Source organism: Silene latifolia, chromosome 9, assembly GCF_048544455.1.
Source record: "Silene latifolia isolate original U9 population chromosome 9, ASM4854445v1, whole genome shotgun sequence".
NCBI classification, from domain to species: domain Eukaryota; kingdom Viridiplantae; phylum Streptophyta; class Magnoliopsida; order Caryophyllales; family Caryophyllaceae; genus Silene; species Silene latifolia.
In genome coordinates, this window is record NC_133534.1 from 171,831,529 (window position 1) to 171,847,471 (window position 15,943).

Below are 15,943 nucleotides of genomic sequence, written 5' to 3' on the forward strand. Positions count from 1 at the left end.
GAAGCTATGCGAGAACGTTTTCCTAACCTTTTTGATCAGGTATGTTTGGTTACGGGGACGTAACCGTTGTCTTTTTAGGGGGGTAGGAGATGGTCGCGGTCTTGTTTTGTTTTATTTTTTGTTTTACTTTGAGTCGGGATAATGATTTTTTGTGGTGACTTGTATAGTTCCTTGGTGTTGTTATATGTGGTTAGTATAGTCTTGTGGCGCAGTGTTGTGCTTTGTCTTATAGTAGATTGTGAACTTCGGGACGAAGTTCTTTTTAAGGGGGGAAGATTGTAACACTACAGATTTTCTTTGGTGACTACTCGACCGAGTAGAGCCTACTCGGCCGAGTAGTGCTGTTGTCGTGTGTTGTTTTGGTTCTGCCGAGGAATACTCGGCCGAGTATAGTGAATACTCGACCGAGTAGAGGATACTCGGCCGAGTATACACTTACTCGATCGACTATCCGGTCTGGCAGAGTGTTATTTCGACGGTTTGATTAGGGAATGTTTAGGGTATTTTATATTCCGCGTCAGTTTCTAAACATCATTTTCAAAGCTTTATCATTTCTACGTTACCCTAATTACACCCTAATCATCCCCTAATCTTTCCCTTAATCATTCCGTAGCATCGTCGTGTGGGTAATCTTCGTGACTCTTGCGTATAAGTTCTCGTTGCACTGTTGGTAAGTTCTATCTTTGTGCTATTTGTACTCTTTGGGGTTACTATATATATATATATATATATATATATATATATATATATATATATATATATATATATATATATATATATATATATATATATATATATATATATATATATATATATATATATATATATATATATATATGGAAATGGGATTATGGGAATTGTGCAATGTGTAATTGTGTTATATGATTATTGTATAGGAGAAGACTTCGTAGAGGAGCCTTTTTTATTGTCCGTGTTGCATTCTACTGTTGGTTTCTAAGGTAGGGTTTCCCTACTCAGTTTACTGTTCATTGTTAAGACATGTTGTTGTGTGATTATTGTTATCTGTTGATCATCGGAGTATGGAGATTGTTGTGACGATGTTCGTATGAGGGTGTTGAGACGGCTGTGATGTTGTATGATTGTGATTGTGGTGGAGTCACTTGCGGGAGTGGCTTCACACCCTAGTTCGCCCTCCGTGGAACCCGCCACGGGAGGGGATGTGCACATTAAGGGGACAGGGGATTGTTTGTCGCTCATTGAGGAGCCGGACTAGGTGGGATCGGCCGGTCACCCATCGGCGCGAGGATTACCTGTTGCGATGGGTAATGGCGGGGCTACACACTTTGGTGTGTAGTCGATTCTGATATGTGAACAAAGATTAGAATTGGAAGATGATCAGTTGATTACATCGTTTGTCTGTCTTATGTTGTTTGAGTAATACTGACCCCGTTGTTGTTTGTGGAATCTGCGGTGATCCATTTGGGGATGGTGAGCAGGCTTGACAAGTATTGCTAGTGATGGGCTTGGGACAATCATGGGAGTGTGTCATCACCAGTCATAGCATCACCGTCCGAGTCTTAGCTTTGATTTCTTTAGTTGTCAGACATAGCAGTTGTATTTGTTTGGATTAGTTTTGGATTTGGTTGATGTAAACTTTACACTTTACAGTACTTTAATAAATGTGCTCAGTTCAGACGCTTTTGATATGTACTAACCTCGGGCAACCGAGATGGTAACACACTTTCATGGTAGGGTGGTTCTGGTAAGGCACCTTGGTATGAGGGGGTGTTACAGAGATGGTCGGTCAAGTGATTTAATGCACGATGACGGTACCAAACAATGTGTAAGGCTTGTATTTACGATCGATAGGTCGTAAATACGCGTCGGATTGTGACTTAGGAAGTCGAGTCGAGAATTTTAAGGGAGAAAAGAGGGGGCGGACACTCGCGTAAGTTCTCAAATGGGGGTATTTGAGGGGTATTTATAGGAGAATGAGTGGTTGTGTGAGTTTTGAGCGACGTGGCCACCTGGGCTGCTCAAAGAGGCGCGAGCCACGTCGCGGGTCTTCGAGGTGTCTTGTCACTATCACACGAGGAAATCATCATTTGTTCTATCCTAGGATTTGGATGAACATGTTTGGTACTTGACTATGTAAGATTCCGGGAAATCTTAACATAGAAGCATTTGAATGGTTTTGTTCTTTGTGTTTGACTCGGTTTGACTCGTTGTTGGAGTCGGGATTTGATTTTTTGAGTCGGTTTTTGGTCCGGTGTCGGTTTTGACTCTAGTTAGTGTTATTGCGACCCCGTCGTCATGCATTAAACACTCCAGGTACTTGTGAAAAGTTTTGAAATGTTTTATTTTTGAAATCATTTTAAGTTTTCCGACGTAAAGTTGTACACGAACTGTCGATCAAACGCCGCGATTCCAAAGCATGTTATAGTTCGATAATCATCGGGTGTTTGTTGGAGTCTCAGCAGATACTGGGTATCTACAGTTCTTGCTTTAATTATCTCTCTTTATCGCTTTACTTATTATTATGCGTAGCTAGATCCCTTGTGCTAGGGTATAGAGGAGTCATGGTGATTAGGGAGATTCCAATTAGATGATTAGATTTGGCTGAATCTGGTTTATGTTGTTAATCACTGCAATTAACTATAATTAGCTGCTTGAGTTGATGCATTTAGCTAGTTAATTTGGTTACGCCTTGACCTAGATCGAGAGATTGGAAGGGGTAAGACCTGCAGTGAACATTAGGGCATTCTAATGAGGGTGAAAGCTAAGTTAGTAATGTTTTAGGGCGAATAGCGGACCGAGAGAACCTTTTTCACTACCCTACAGACCGAATTTATGCCGACCTTTGACTCTAGTTTGCATTCCTAGTAAACCATGGTGAACCGACAATCCTAGCACTTTCTTCTCTCGTTTGATTACATCTTTATCTCTCTCACTGCTTTTAATTCTGTTATTAGTTTAGTTTAAACAAACCCCCCTACTTTGTGACGGTAGACAAACTGAATAACGAGTAGATAGCGACCGGCTCCCTGTGGATACGATACCCGACTTACCTCTGCTGCATTAGTAGAGCCAGTTGGTTTTATTTTTGATAGGGTTGCGACAGCCGTGTCAAATTTTGGCGCCGTTGCCGGGGAGGCAACTATTTTATTTACTTGTTTATTTTAGTCTGTCTTTAACCTCATAGAATAAATTCCTTGAGGTAGTTCTTATCTTTTCCTCTAGTGTTGTTTTGATAGGTCATACAGGTCCTACCTAGACAGGTCTAGGTAAAAGAACATCAAAGGAAAGGCTTGAGTACCTTTGATCTTCCACCTATGTTCTATCCTATGGCACAACAGGTGGTCTACTGTGAGAGATGTGGTGCTGCTGGGCACAATGCTGATATTTGCTTGGCGGAGAACGACGAAGTCTATACGTTTAGGCAGCGTAGTCAATCCCTTGCATATGTGCCGCCACATCCGCTTCAGCAACGAGGCTATCAAAAGCCTCCATTTGTTTGGCCGCCGCAACAACAAGCTCCTCCTCCTGATAAACAGAAAGAAGAGATTGCTGAATTGAAGTCTTTGGTGAAGACACTTTCACTTCAAATGCAAGAAAATGATAAATCTAGAGAGGCTCATATCAAGGAATTTGAGTCTCAAATAGCTCAATTAGCTGCCGAGTTGGACTTTAGGCACTCAGAGACGGTATATTCTACCTATACCGAAAGCGGTCTTTCCTATGAAGGACCTGAGTTGCCTATTGAAGATGATGATATGTATGACTCGAAATCCGAAGATTTATCTGAAAACAGAGCATCATACGAAGACTTCTGCACTGTACAGCAACAAAAAGTCGATCGAACTAGCTACAGTGTTCGATCGAATGAATTATATGAGGGGGAGCTCGATCAAACAATTTGCACGAGGAGCTACTCGATCAAGCAGTTATATGTGATCGATCGAGCACTATTCACCAGAAAAGTTCTCGATCGAGTACCGTTTTTGCTCGATCGAATACATTGGTCACGGAGAGCTATGCTATGTCATCTAGACGATATGAAAGAAGACAATAATTATGGTGAATCTCTCATTTGGAAAGCTGAGCTATGCTAGGCTGCGATATATGGGACAGAACCCAAAAGGGAGGGGAACGAGAAGGTAGCTGAGTCAGTGAATGCTCCTAGCACGGTATAGGTAATATACTCTTTTGTTAATGATTCCGACGTTAGGAGCGAGCGACATGAGGTGGTTAACGATAACTTCATGGTTATTATTATGGCTGATAGTAAATTACCTCATGTGACTTCTGCTTTCTGTTTTGATGCTCCACCCTCTCCCGGTTGGACAAATAAGTTAATAACGTTTCACCATATTTGTCATCGGAAATTTGTTAAGTTGAGACGGTGCTTCAGGTTGCTTTCATATGCTCCTTTTCTATTTTGGTGCTACTTATGCTTTTGTGTAGCACATGCGCAGATTTATGATCGGTTGCTAAGAGCTTTGAGTTACTTTGATTGTGACCAACTGGAGCAACTAAGGTGAAGACAAAAAGAGGTCGTGCGGGACCTATCTGAAACCAACGCTGTCCGGGAGGCAACCCGGAGTTTAGAACTTTTCAGTTGATTTCCGAACATTTCAGTTTTGTTATGTGTTTAATTGGGTTTCAGACCATAGACTGCAAACAATTTAGACTTGGTTTTTGTTCGTATTTGTGGTCATTTATTGCGAGTTTGCAGGTGCTCCAAGGAACGCCTAGGAGTTCAGGCTTAAGGAGCTCGATCGAGTACTATGTTCTCTTGATCGAGCGCTTTACTCTATTGGTCGAACATTTTATGTTCTCGATCGAGGACCCGCAGATGACGACCACTCGATCGGGTACCTTTGTCTACTCGATCGACCACTTTCGCAGCCCAATGTACTCGATCGAGTACTATATCTTCTCGATCCAGTACCATCGAGTTCGTTGTTTGGATTCGCTTCCAATGATGTTGCTATGAAGCTATTAGCGACCTCCCTTGTTGCTGGCTGGTTTGGGGAGGTCCCTACTTCGCGTGTTCTTGTGAGTTTTCTGCAGCTTCATTCTTCTCCTCAGTTTGCATTTCCTTTCCCTATTTTTGGGTACAATGAGACATTGTACGGTTTGGTTTGAGGAGGTGATGTGCATCCATATATGTGTCTGCATATTGTTTTAATTGCATTTCTGTTATCATGTTTAATTTTTTGTATCCATTGTTGTTTATTTTTATAAAAACTCAAAAAATTTCATAAAAATTAAATTTTTTTTGAAAAATTCAAAAAATTCATGTTTCTCTTAGCATTTAGGTTGAGTCAGAACGGTGTATTTCGATGATGAAATTGCACTATAATTTGTCCTTTTTCTTAAGCCTTGCAATGAATTGATATCGAGCCTTTTACTGTTCCTTTAGCTTGCATTTAGGAGATGAGTGGATTTAGAGCGGAAATGCTACTGCCTTGGGATGCGTGAAGTCTTTATGGAAGCTAAATCAACAAGTCGTAGCTAACTTCAGTGGAAATTACTCGATCGAGAGTTTTTGCTGGCCTTTATGCTCGATCAAATGATTTTGGATGAGGAACATTACTCGATCGAATACCTTCTTTGTTCGATCGAGAGATGCTATTTTGAGGTTCCTCGATCGAGTACTTTTGTACCTCGATCGAGAGGTTTTGGCTGAAGAATGTTCGATCGAGGAGTTCCAAAGTGCTCAATCGAGTAACTAGTTGTTAGACGTGAGATTTTCTCGCGAGATTTATTTTAAGTTGCGTGTTGAATAATTGATATCTTTCCTATATAAAGGAAAGACGTCATTAGGTTTAGGTTATCAATTCTCACACCAAAAAAACTCATCCTGTTCGACGTTACTCTTTCATTTTCCGGATCTCATTCTTTGTAATTTCCTTTCTCTTCTTTATATTATTTCTCTTTTGCATATATCTTTATCATGTTTGTTCTTGCTTTATCTCTCTTTATCGCTTTACTTATTATTATGCGTAGCTAGATCCTTTGTGTTAGGGCATAGGGGAGCCATGGTGATTAGGGAGATTGAGATTAGATGATTAGATTTGGCTGAATCTGGTTTGTGTTGTTAATCACTGCAATTAATTGTAATTAGCTGCTTGAGTCGACGCATTTAGCTAGTTAATTTGGTTACGCCTTGACCTAGATCGAGAGATTGGAAGGGGTAAGACCTGCAGTGAACATTAGGGCATTCTAATGAGGGTGAAAGCTAAGTTAGTAATGTTTTAGGGCGAATAGCGGACCGAGAGGACCTTTTCACTACCCTGCAGACCGAATTTATGCCGACCTTTGACTCTAGTTTTGCATTCCTAGGAAACCATGATGAAGCGACAATCCTAGCACTTTCTTCTCTCGTTTGATTACATCTTTATCTCTCTCACTGCTTTTAATTCTGTTATTAGTTTAATTTAAACAAACCCCCTACTTTGTGACCGTAGACAGACTGAATAACGAGTAGATAGTGACCGCCTCTCTGTGGATACGATACCGGACTTACCTCTGCTGCATTAGTAGAGCCAGTTGGTTTTATTTTTGATAGGGTTGCGGCAGCCGTGTCAACCCGCTAATGACCCGACCCGACTTGCCACCTTGATGACCCGACCCGAAGATGACCCAATGTGAACCGAACCGACCGAAACCGTCACTGACCCGACGTAACCCGAACCCAATATGACCCGAACCGTAACCGATCCGAGTGACCGATTGCCACCTCTAGATTCTAGTCCTATAGACAAATCTGTGGCCGCGAAAGCCAAGCGCAAGTTTAATATATTCCGTAGGTGAGAAACAAATCACATAGGTGGGATATTTATTATTGTATGATAGGGTGACACAAATACAGAGGTTGAGGAATCGGCAATGGCGTCGGTAGCAGTAGTAACATTGTCGCCATGGCCGTCGAATTATAACCGTCGTCATGGAATTGTTCTCTCCCACAGCAACCTCTCTCGCCGCATCTCTCTCATCAACCTTGGCGCCGGTATAACTAAACTTCAAACTTGTTATTAAATGTCTCGTCTCATTATCACTCCTATAATCCCGTATATACAATGTTCCACAATTTAGTTACGACTGTCTTTAGATTTGCCAATTCTAGTCTGGTAGGTAATACACTCCAACTTTCTAAACTCCGTTTGCCTCTTTGGAGATGTAGGCTAATGTGTAATTTGCTTTATTAATACATGATTTCATATTCTGCAGCTGCTTCTCAGTCGCATTTTTTGGGTTCCAGATTGAATATTATTCAAACTGGAAACTTTGGAGATACAGCTCTAGCTACTCCTGCCATTGCTGACCAAAATGCTTTAGAGTTTGCTAAAAATGACAAGCGAAGGATGCTTCACGTCGTCTATCGTGTAGGAGATTTAGATAAAACTATAAAGTAATGTTTTTAATTTATTAACTTACATTGGTTTTACTATCTTTATCTTGTTTCAAAGGACTGATTTATTTTGTAAGCGTATAGGTTCTACACAGAATGCTTAGGGATGAAGCTTTTGAGACAAAGAGATATTCCAGATGACAAATACGCAAATGCTTTTCTTGGATTTGGACCTGAACAGTCCAATTTTACTGTTGAACTTACCTACAGTAAGCTATTACTTTCACTGTTGCGCCGTCTATTTCCATAATCTTGACCATAATTTATGCACTAGAAGAATTAGGTTGAATTTCTTCGCCCTAATTTCTAAGGTCATGTTTTGGTATTACAACAATTGTTGCAGATTATGGAGTTAACAAATATGACATTGGAACTGGCTTTGGTCATTTCGGCGTTGCAGTTGAGGATGTGAGTTCTTTATTAATTTTTTTATGCTCTTTTATTACACTCGTCCATTTGATAAACAAAAACGTCCACGAATTACATTTTTCAGTTTTGTTTAAAGACTTTAAGGTTAACATCCTATCACTCGAAAGGTTTGAAAGTTGATGCACAGTCATTTTGATAGTGAAGGTAATTTTGAAGCTTGAGAGTTTGCAATTTCATCTGTAAGGGAACTTAGTGAGGATGAGCAAGTCCTATGCTTATGTCATGAAATAGCTTCCTTTTTTAATCCTTTCGCAAATCTTTGGGGTTACAATGCAATGTCCTTGCTTTTTCGCAGTTAATTCGCTTCCCCTTCACTAATAAGGCATTTTGTACAGTATTTCAGTTTTTCCTATGGCTTTCTACATGCTTCGAGAATATAATCTGACTATTGACAAAAAAAAAATGTAATATAGGTTGCCAAAATTGTGGATCTCATTCGGGCAAAAGGGGGAAAAATTATTAGGGAACCTGGTCCCGTCAAAGGTGGAAATTCAATCATTGCTTTGGTAGAAGATCCAGATGGCTACACGTTTGAGCTATTGGAAAGGGAGCCTAAACAAGAGCCCCTTTGCCAAGTGATGCTTAGAGTTGGAGATCTTGATCGTGCCATTGATTTTTATCAAAAGGTACGATGGATAATTAAGCATGAAGGTGAAGCATATAAGCATAATTTTCGTTGTCATTTGATTGTTACCTGCGGAAAAACTGACTCCTTACAGTTCTCATTTCTGATGGGTTTGTTACTCTTACTTTGAAGGCTTATGGAATGGACCTGCTCCGAAAGAGGGATAATCCTGAGGACAAGGTAATAATGCGTGCATAGATCAGAACAAGTTAAATATGTCATTATTAGATTCTCAATCACCCTTGTATGAAGAGAATTATAATTTGCCGCTGGTAATTTGGTGTTTTGCTGAAAATTTTTGGTGCCGAGGTTTTCCGATGTTTCTTATTGTTTGTTTTAGGGCATTATATTTCATGCATAGAAGTGTAAGTCGAAATAATTAGTGCTTCAATTGTCATCTACTGAGAAGTATTAAAGAACTGCACTTCTTTTGCAAGTTTTCAGATTCTTTTGACCATGCAAGTTAAGACTATCTCTGTCTTGTTTGTAGTTGGAGCTTGGAAACTCTTTCATTTGTTTTTCTTGACCCGCTTGTTTAAAGTTTTTGCTCAAGGTTAGCTGCTTAATTGCCCGGCTGATTGCACAATGTTCCTTTTCAGTACACAGCAGCCTTGATGGGGTATGGTCCTGAAGATAAAAATACCGTTGTCGAGTTAACTTACAATTATGGAGTGAAGGATTATGATAAAGGAAATGGTTACGGACAGGTAAAATTCATTCCTTAATGAAGCATCTGTTGTTTCAGATCTATCTACTTCACTACCTGTTCTAAAATTTGCGTGGCTTTATCTACATAGAATTGCCTTATGTGACTTTCCTTTTTATTTTCAGATTGCTATAGGAACTGATGATGTTTATAAGACTGCTGAAGCAGTCAAACTCTATGGAGGAAAAATTGTACTTGATCCTGGCCCATTGCCTGGAATCAATACCAAGATAACTGCTTGCTTAGATCCCGATGGTTGGAAAACGGTACATTCAGGGCGCAACTTCATATTTTGTTGGAGTTGAGACCAGATTGATTTACTTTTGCCTGATTTGCATATTTTAATCTATGGTTTTGCTTTGTTATCACCGATTTTTTGGTAAATATGGAACACAACACTTCTTGATCCTAGATAGAATTTCAGTTCCTCAACCGTCACTTTGAAGCGAAAGTGGCAATCTTTAACCTTTATCAGGTTTCCAGAAAACTAAAAAAAATGCAGAATGAAAAAGTTTGTACTATATATTCGTTGTCATCAAGTCTTTGATGACCCCGCACCCCTCCCCAATTGGAAAATTTGGGATGCTGAACCTATCATGCCACTATAAGGTCTCAATCCATTATCAGGACCATGGATCAACATTTTTATTTGTCTGTTTACATCATGAAGTTATTCAGTCTTTGCGCTAAACTTGGTGACGTGCCAAGTTAATGGAATGAATGCTGAAACATGAAAGGAACAATAGACCTACCCTGGCCAAAGAACTGAATTTCCTATCTTTTCTATTTTCCTTAGGCCTGAAGCATAAAGTCTAGCATTCTCACTGTTTATTACTCCCTCCATCCCATTTATATTGCAAAGCGTCTCATTATAGACGGGGGGATATCCGTCTATAGCTATAGACGGGCCAAATATCCACCCACTTTAAACAAAACGGGCCAAATGTCACCACCTTAACGCCAAATGTCACTAGTACCATTTCCTTGTGATAAACTACCTGTTGTAGCTTAGGAAATGGCACTGATGACATTTGATGTTAAGGTGGTGACATTTGACCCGTTTTGCTTAAAGTGGGTGGATATTTGGCCCGTCTAGCTATAGACGGATATGCACCGTCTATAATGAGAATTTGTGTTTATACTGTCCTACTTTCTAATTTGGTGGGTTTAAGAAAAGCTAATAAAATGGGAAGGATGATTGATTTGTAGTATAAATCCTTACTAAATTTAGAAAGGGGACAATTATTTTGGGAGAAATTTTGGGGGAAAGGGAACAATAAAATTGGGATGGAGGGAGTAGCATTTATTTATTCATCAAGGATTTGTCTGAGGAGGGTGAGGAGTTGTAGAATGTAGTTCAAAGTTCAATGCTAAGGATCACGAAGTTTTGCTTTGTGATAGTAGAGACGGTATAGACGTAAACTTGTAAAGTATTCTAATCATCGTCAGATTTAGTGGTTGCAAACAGGGTTACCGAATTCATAATACGCATAATTCGAATTCGCGATTCGCTCAAAATAGGGAATTGAATACGCAAAGTATTACAAAAAAAAAAAAGCAATTCGCGAATTCGTAATTACTAATGCGCTTCATTTACTTGATAAATATGAGATATTGATTAGAGTAATAACTAATTTGAAAAATTTGGAATAAAAGAAATTTGTACATAATAGATCTTTGACATGCATTCATTGTTGTGGTTATATAAAATCATCAAATATCAGTATCCTTCATCTTCACAATAAGAGGCCTGAGGTGGTGGTGGTCTAATTGCAAGTAAACTTCATACTTTTTTATAGTTCTTCAATCTGCATTATACTTTTGGTATTCACTTTATAAACAATAGAGTATATTATGCGTAATATTTGAATGATATGAACTAAAAATGTAAGTTTATCGACTTCGATTCGCTACTTTTTGCGAATTCATATTGAATTTTTAGTTTTTAATTCACGAATCAAACTTTTAGAATTCGCTGATTTTAATATATAATTCGCGAATTAGTGCGAATTAATTTGAAAGCGTATTGCGAATTAATACGCGCGTATTAATTCGCAATTCGCACCCTAGGTGAGCGAATTAGGTAACCCTGGTTGCAAACTTGCAATGGTTCTTTTTTTTTTTTCCTTTTATTTTTTTTCTCTCAAACACTGTTATTTTGCTTGTTATATATTTCTGTATTGTCCGATTCGTTTCCTTTTTTAGCAGTTATTTGATTTCTGTTACACACTGTTGCATCTTGCTTGCTGCAGGTATTCGTTGATAATGTTGATTTTCTCAAGGAACTCGAGTGATCGAATCCAGTCTGCTTCCCCTTTTGTAGAATTGAGTTGTTACTAGTTGTTGATGCTAAGGTATCGGCTTCAGTATCATGTCATAATATTCTTAAATATTCTTGTATGTTGTAGAGTAAGTTGCCCTGTTGTTATTCGATAAGAGATCTTCTCATTTTACATTTGCTAAAGAAAAGTCACAATGCACACCAGACAATATGTAACCTATCTGTCAAGGGATATAAGAAAATTCACAATGCACACCAGACAATATGTAGCCGATCTATCAAGAGATTCACACACCAATGCGGCAGTTCAGCATATGGTGAATTCCATCAGTCCACAATTGTTTCTCACCTTTGTTTCTACATTCAAATTCTATAACCCTATCAGTTGTTTGTATTCCAAAGTAAGCCCTATGGTCTTTATCGTCTTCTAGCTCCCTCTCTGGCCAAGATGGAACATCTGAGTATACTCCAGACACTATAACTGCAGACAGAGCCAAGAAGTTAATCAAGACCATTTTGAAGAAGACATTGACTCACACTATAGGTTAGCTGTGATCAATGGAAGTAACGACTTACACTTCTTCTTCTTTGTAAATGCGCCTCCCATATGCTTGCTTTTTAATTTCACAACTATCTGTTTGGCATGCAATAATCAGTATCAATCATCGTCGTTTTATTTTACTTTATCTATTGATGGCCAGATAAGGATAAATATTGGCTTAGATAAAATCATGAATGAGAGATTGATCTACTAACAGAAGCATCTGAAGATCATAAGAAGAAGAAAAAAAAAGAACTTTTGTATTTATTTTTGTAAATAAGCGGATATCCAGGCTTTCTGCTTTACCTGCAGTGCAGAGTTTAAGCTGAAAGAGACTCGCTTCCAGTGCAGGTCACCTGGGAACAAACATCGATAGACAGTCAGCCTAAACATCAATGCTCGCTCGATTATTACTTATAAACTTACTGCTTTCTTACCTTTTCTTGTACGTTTCAGTAGGTCACCCCCCTGCATCACAAAGTTCATTGCAGTCATCGAGTTCAACTCCCTGCCATCTTCTGACTGCTCCTCGCTTAGAGGAAGTCCTGTTCCTGCATACCCCTTCTGCAACCTTGCCTTCAAGATGGCAGCTCCACGAAGCGCTACATTTTACAATCATAAACTTTGGTGATACAATGACCAGTTGATGTTTTCTATCTCGAATCTCTTTATAATTTGTGATCAATACTAATGTAAAACAGGAATAAAAGTATATTCTTAGATGATTATCTTGTTCCATGCCAATGAGATCTTGGCTACTATAAAGATTGAGGTATTGGTTTCAATTGGCCCCTAGACTTAATTCCCCTCCCTTTGTACCTCATAAGCATGACATCACCCTAGTACCTCAACGGTTTCCCCAAATGGCGTGGTAAGGGGAGGATGGGTCCACACATCCTTTTCTGTGTGTTCACAACACAAAGTGGCTATTTCCAGATGCCCCTAGTGAAAAGTGCATTGAGTGCATAGAATGACTGCCACATCACAATAAAGAAAACCAAAGAATAGCGAGTCTTTGACTCTATTGGAAACGTAAATGTTGAGCCTCATATTTAACCTTCAAGAGACCATGATACCTGTTGCTGCTCCTGCAGTTAAGGTCATAATATCACCATTGGTCCTTGCATTAATTGCAGAATCGACAGCTGTCAGGATCTGATGATGATCAGCCCCCAATTCCTCTGCTATTTCAATGCAATGAGACGCGACCAATGCTGTAGCTGATGCAAGGGCAGCAGTTGGCTTAGAAGGTGCCTTTGATTGTCCAATTGTCATAGCCATTGATGTTGCATTTGAAGCTGTTACTGCTGCTATTGCAGCCGCTACACCTGCGACTGACACTGCTGCATGTAGCTGAGCATTGTGAGTTCTTATTTCATTCTTCTTTCTCTCCTTTTGGTCCTTTAGTCGTCTCCCCATTGTTTTCCCTTTGATTATGCTCTTACACAGCTGCATGATAGCACATGTTGTAAATTTGTAATACTTTTGTATGTTTTAATTAAAATTTAACAAAGGAAAATATTTTATTACCCCATTCTTGAGCAACTGTTGATTGGATAGAAACTCGGGGTGAAGTGCTTGATGAAGTAAGAAGAGTTCCTGATCAAATTTACGAAGAATTAAACATTGTTTGAGTTAATATTTTTACACAAGTGACAAATAGCTATGCTTAGCGAAGATTCTATGTTCTTCTTGCTTCCAGATGTCTACAGATTATGTTGGACCTTTGATATTGCGGGATTAGTAGACTAGTACCTAGCCGCAAAAGAAACATCTGAAGCAAGAACCTTAGCTGGTGGGTGACACTTAGTCAATGGTTCTATGAAGCTTCGTACACAAGTAATTCACTCCATCTACAGTGCACACTGTAAGTAGGGCTAGTGCATACCTTTGTTTCATCACTTCGTCTTGGAGAGATGGGAGGGCTTTCACCCTGTAAAGATTCCAACTGCTGCAACAACATGCAGAGAATGTATATTCATAAACAAAAATAAAAAGTGGGATTATGTCGAACTGTTTTTAAATTTGAACTTAATCTGGTTCCTTCAGACTGATGAAACTGGCTTAGAGAGGAACTTACGTAATCCTTGGATAACATAGCAGCGTTGGCAACATTTAGTTGATCACCAAGAAAGCTGAAAGATGCATTATCAAGCATTTTCGGGGTGATTGTATGGGTGGTAGACAGAGCTTTTGACAGTTCTACAGCGGAAACGCTCCATGATCTTGCCAAGAACTCCATGGTCTCAGTCGGGGTTTCTGGAGGAGGCACGTTTGCCGGAAGCCAATTTGCAGGTCCATTTTCTTCTATGTTTTCAAGCTTATTCGCCGCACATTTTACAGTATCTAAACTCTTCTCTGCCATGACAATGATTAAATTATGTGATATTTGATGTAGGAAGCTAAATTACTACTTGGATGACGAAAACATGAATTTGATGCTGTAGTGTGGTAGAGATGCCTTACATGCTAAAGCTGGTGACTGGTGACTGGTGACTGGTGACTGGTGAGTGTCAAAGAGTAGATTGGTATTTATCCAAAGAATGAAAGTGGAGAACATATTCTATGCTACTTGAAAAGACATGAATAAGATTAAAGAGCAACTTTGTCATTGATTATTTACAGTGTCTTTTTTAAGTAGTGGAAGTTCAGAAAACTGGGCTTTTGAGTCTTGAGCGGCGAGAAATATGATGACTTGGGGCCCCAGGCCCATGCCCGACCCCGTTTCTGCTTCCATTATCTTTGAATAAAGTAGGGATCTGGGGTCCTTTGATTTCTTCAAATACTTGAGACCAAAGTTGATGCAACTACACACATGTTTGCCTTGATGATTTGTTATTGCTTTTACAGTTTTGATGTGTGTTAGTCATTTTGTCTCACTACTTGAGCAGAGTGGCCACACGGATGGACCAGTCAGTTGTACTGGAAGATTAGAAACGATATAAATTGTGGATTTTTGTTCGAGTAAAACAACTTGTATTATGTAATGTTTACGAATCAAATTTAGGGTGTCGAACTTGTATTTGAGTATATTTATGTGGGATAAATACAGAAAGAAAATTTGACAATTTATACAGAAGAATAGGGGTGATAAAAACTGACTCTTAACATTTTAAATAAACAATAATGTTATGTTAAAAGTCAATTTATCAGTAAATATCATATTCGTCAATATATTACACCTGTTTATTTTACCCAAGAAAACAGTGTAATGCACTACAATAACCCCCTAGGTCCCGAGGGTCGAAAAAACACTACATAAGGTGGAGGACTGAAGTCACTGAAGTACCTTTAGCTGTTAAGAGCATGTACAATAGAGAGGAGGTTCTTATCCTCTTATTTTTGTTTTTCCCCTCTATTTTTTTTACACCTCAATTACTTTTTATCCATCCCATTTTTCAACATTTACATCCTCTTCCTCTATTCTTCTCCTATATTTTTCTATAATAGAGAGGAAGTCTCATTCTTCCTCTTAAATTAACCATTACACATAAACCTTCAATTTTAAGAAAAAATATAAGAAATTGGATATCATTGATTGGTTGAAGGGCACAAGGGCCAATGTACTTCCTCTAAAACTAGAGGAAGTCCTCTTCATCCTCTTGCTAAGAGGACACTCCATACTTGTTCCACAATAGAGAGGACCTCCTCTTAGATGAGAGAGAAGGCTAAGAGGAGGGTAAATCCTCTCTATTGTACATGCTCTAAGCTGGAGTAACAATACAGAATACAGAGGAACTATAAGAATAGAAGAATGTGGTTCGAATATTAACTTTTTTTTTTATTGGACAATACGAGATAATCGATAATTACGTGGACCAAATAAATTTACATACTCAATATAAGTAAAAAGTAATCTGATATTTGAGTAGTTGGCAAAAACAACTTGATTAAGCATGATTATGTTAGTAAACAATGTCTCTAGTGGAGGAAAAGATATCCTCAAATTCAGCAAAACGGAAAGCAGACGCAATAATTTGTGC

At 38.9% G+C, this 15,943-nt stretch overlaps 2 protein-coding genes across 6 annotated transcripts; one reads left to right on the forward strand and one right to left on the reverse strand.

The window, feature by feature from the left end:
* The first annotated feature begins 6,756 nt into the window (after positions 1-6,756).
* LOC141600215 (lactoylglutathione lyase GLX1-like) lies at positions 6,757-15,028 on the forward strand. Of its 4 annotated transcripts, XR_012524258.1 has the most exons (13): positions 6,765-6,976; positions 7,198-7,378; positions 7,463-7,587; positions 7,722-7,786; positions 8,221-8,433; positions 8,565-8,612; positions 9,032-9,139; positions 9,264-9,404; positions 11,391-11,492; positions 13,097-13,322; positions 13,663-13,827; positions 14,010-14,255; positions 14,359-15,028. XR_012524258.1 is itself a non-coding variant. In XM_074420397.1 (9 exons), exons 1-9 carry the CDS (start codon positions 6,856-6,858, stop codon positions 11,430-11,432), a joined length of 1,044 nt encoding a protein of 347 aa, XP_074276498.1. In that variant the 5' UTR covers positions 6,757-6,855; the 3' UTR covers positions 11,433-11,628. The 4 variants fall into 4 exon arrangements, 1 of the variants encoding a protein (XP_074276498.1); XR_012524259.1 differs by lacking the exon at positions 13,663-13,827; XR_012524260.1 differs by lacking the exons at positions 13,097-13,322; positions 13,663-13,827; positions 14,010-14,255; positions 14,359-15,028 and adding an exon at positions 12,417-12,504.
* On the reverse strand, positions 11,632-14,360 carry LOC141600214 (VAN3-binding protein). 2 transcript variants are annotated; one of them, XM_074420396.1, is made up of 8 exons: positions 14,041-14,360; positions 13,849-13,908; positions 13,491-13,559; positions 13,037-13,409; positions 12,398-12,562; positions 12,267-12,316; positions 11,996-12,053; positions 11,632-11,900 (listed from the first exon to the last, which is right to left on the reverse strand). In XM_074420396.1, exons 1-8 carry the CDS (start codon positions 14,323-14,325, stop codon positions 11,707-11,709), a joined length of 1,254 nt encoding a protein of 417 aa, XP_074276497.1. In that variant the 5' UTR covers positions 14,326-14,360; the 3' UTR covers positions 11,632-11,706. The 2 variants fall into 2 exon arrangements, with proteins under 2 accessions (XP_074276497.1, XP_074276496.1); XM_074420395.1 differs by having other exon boundaries at positions 13,849-13,911.
* Positions 15,029-15,943: the final 915 nt, after the last annotated feature.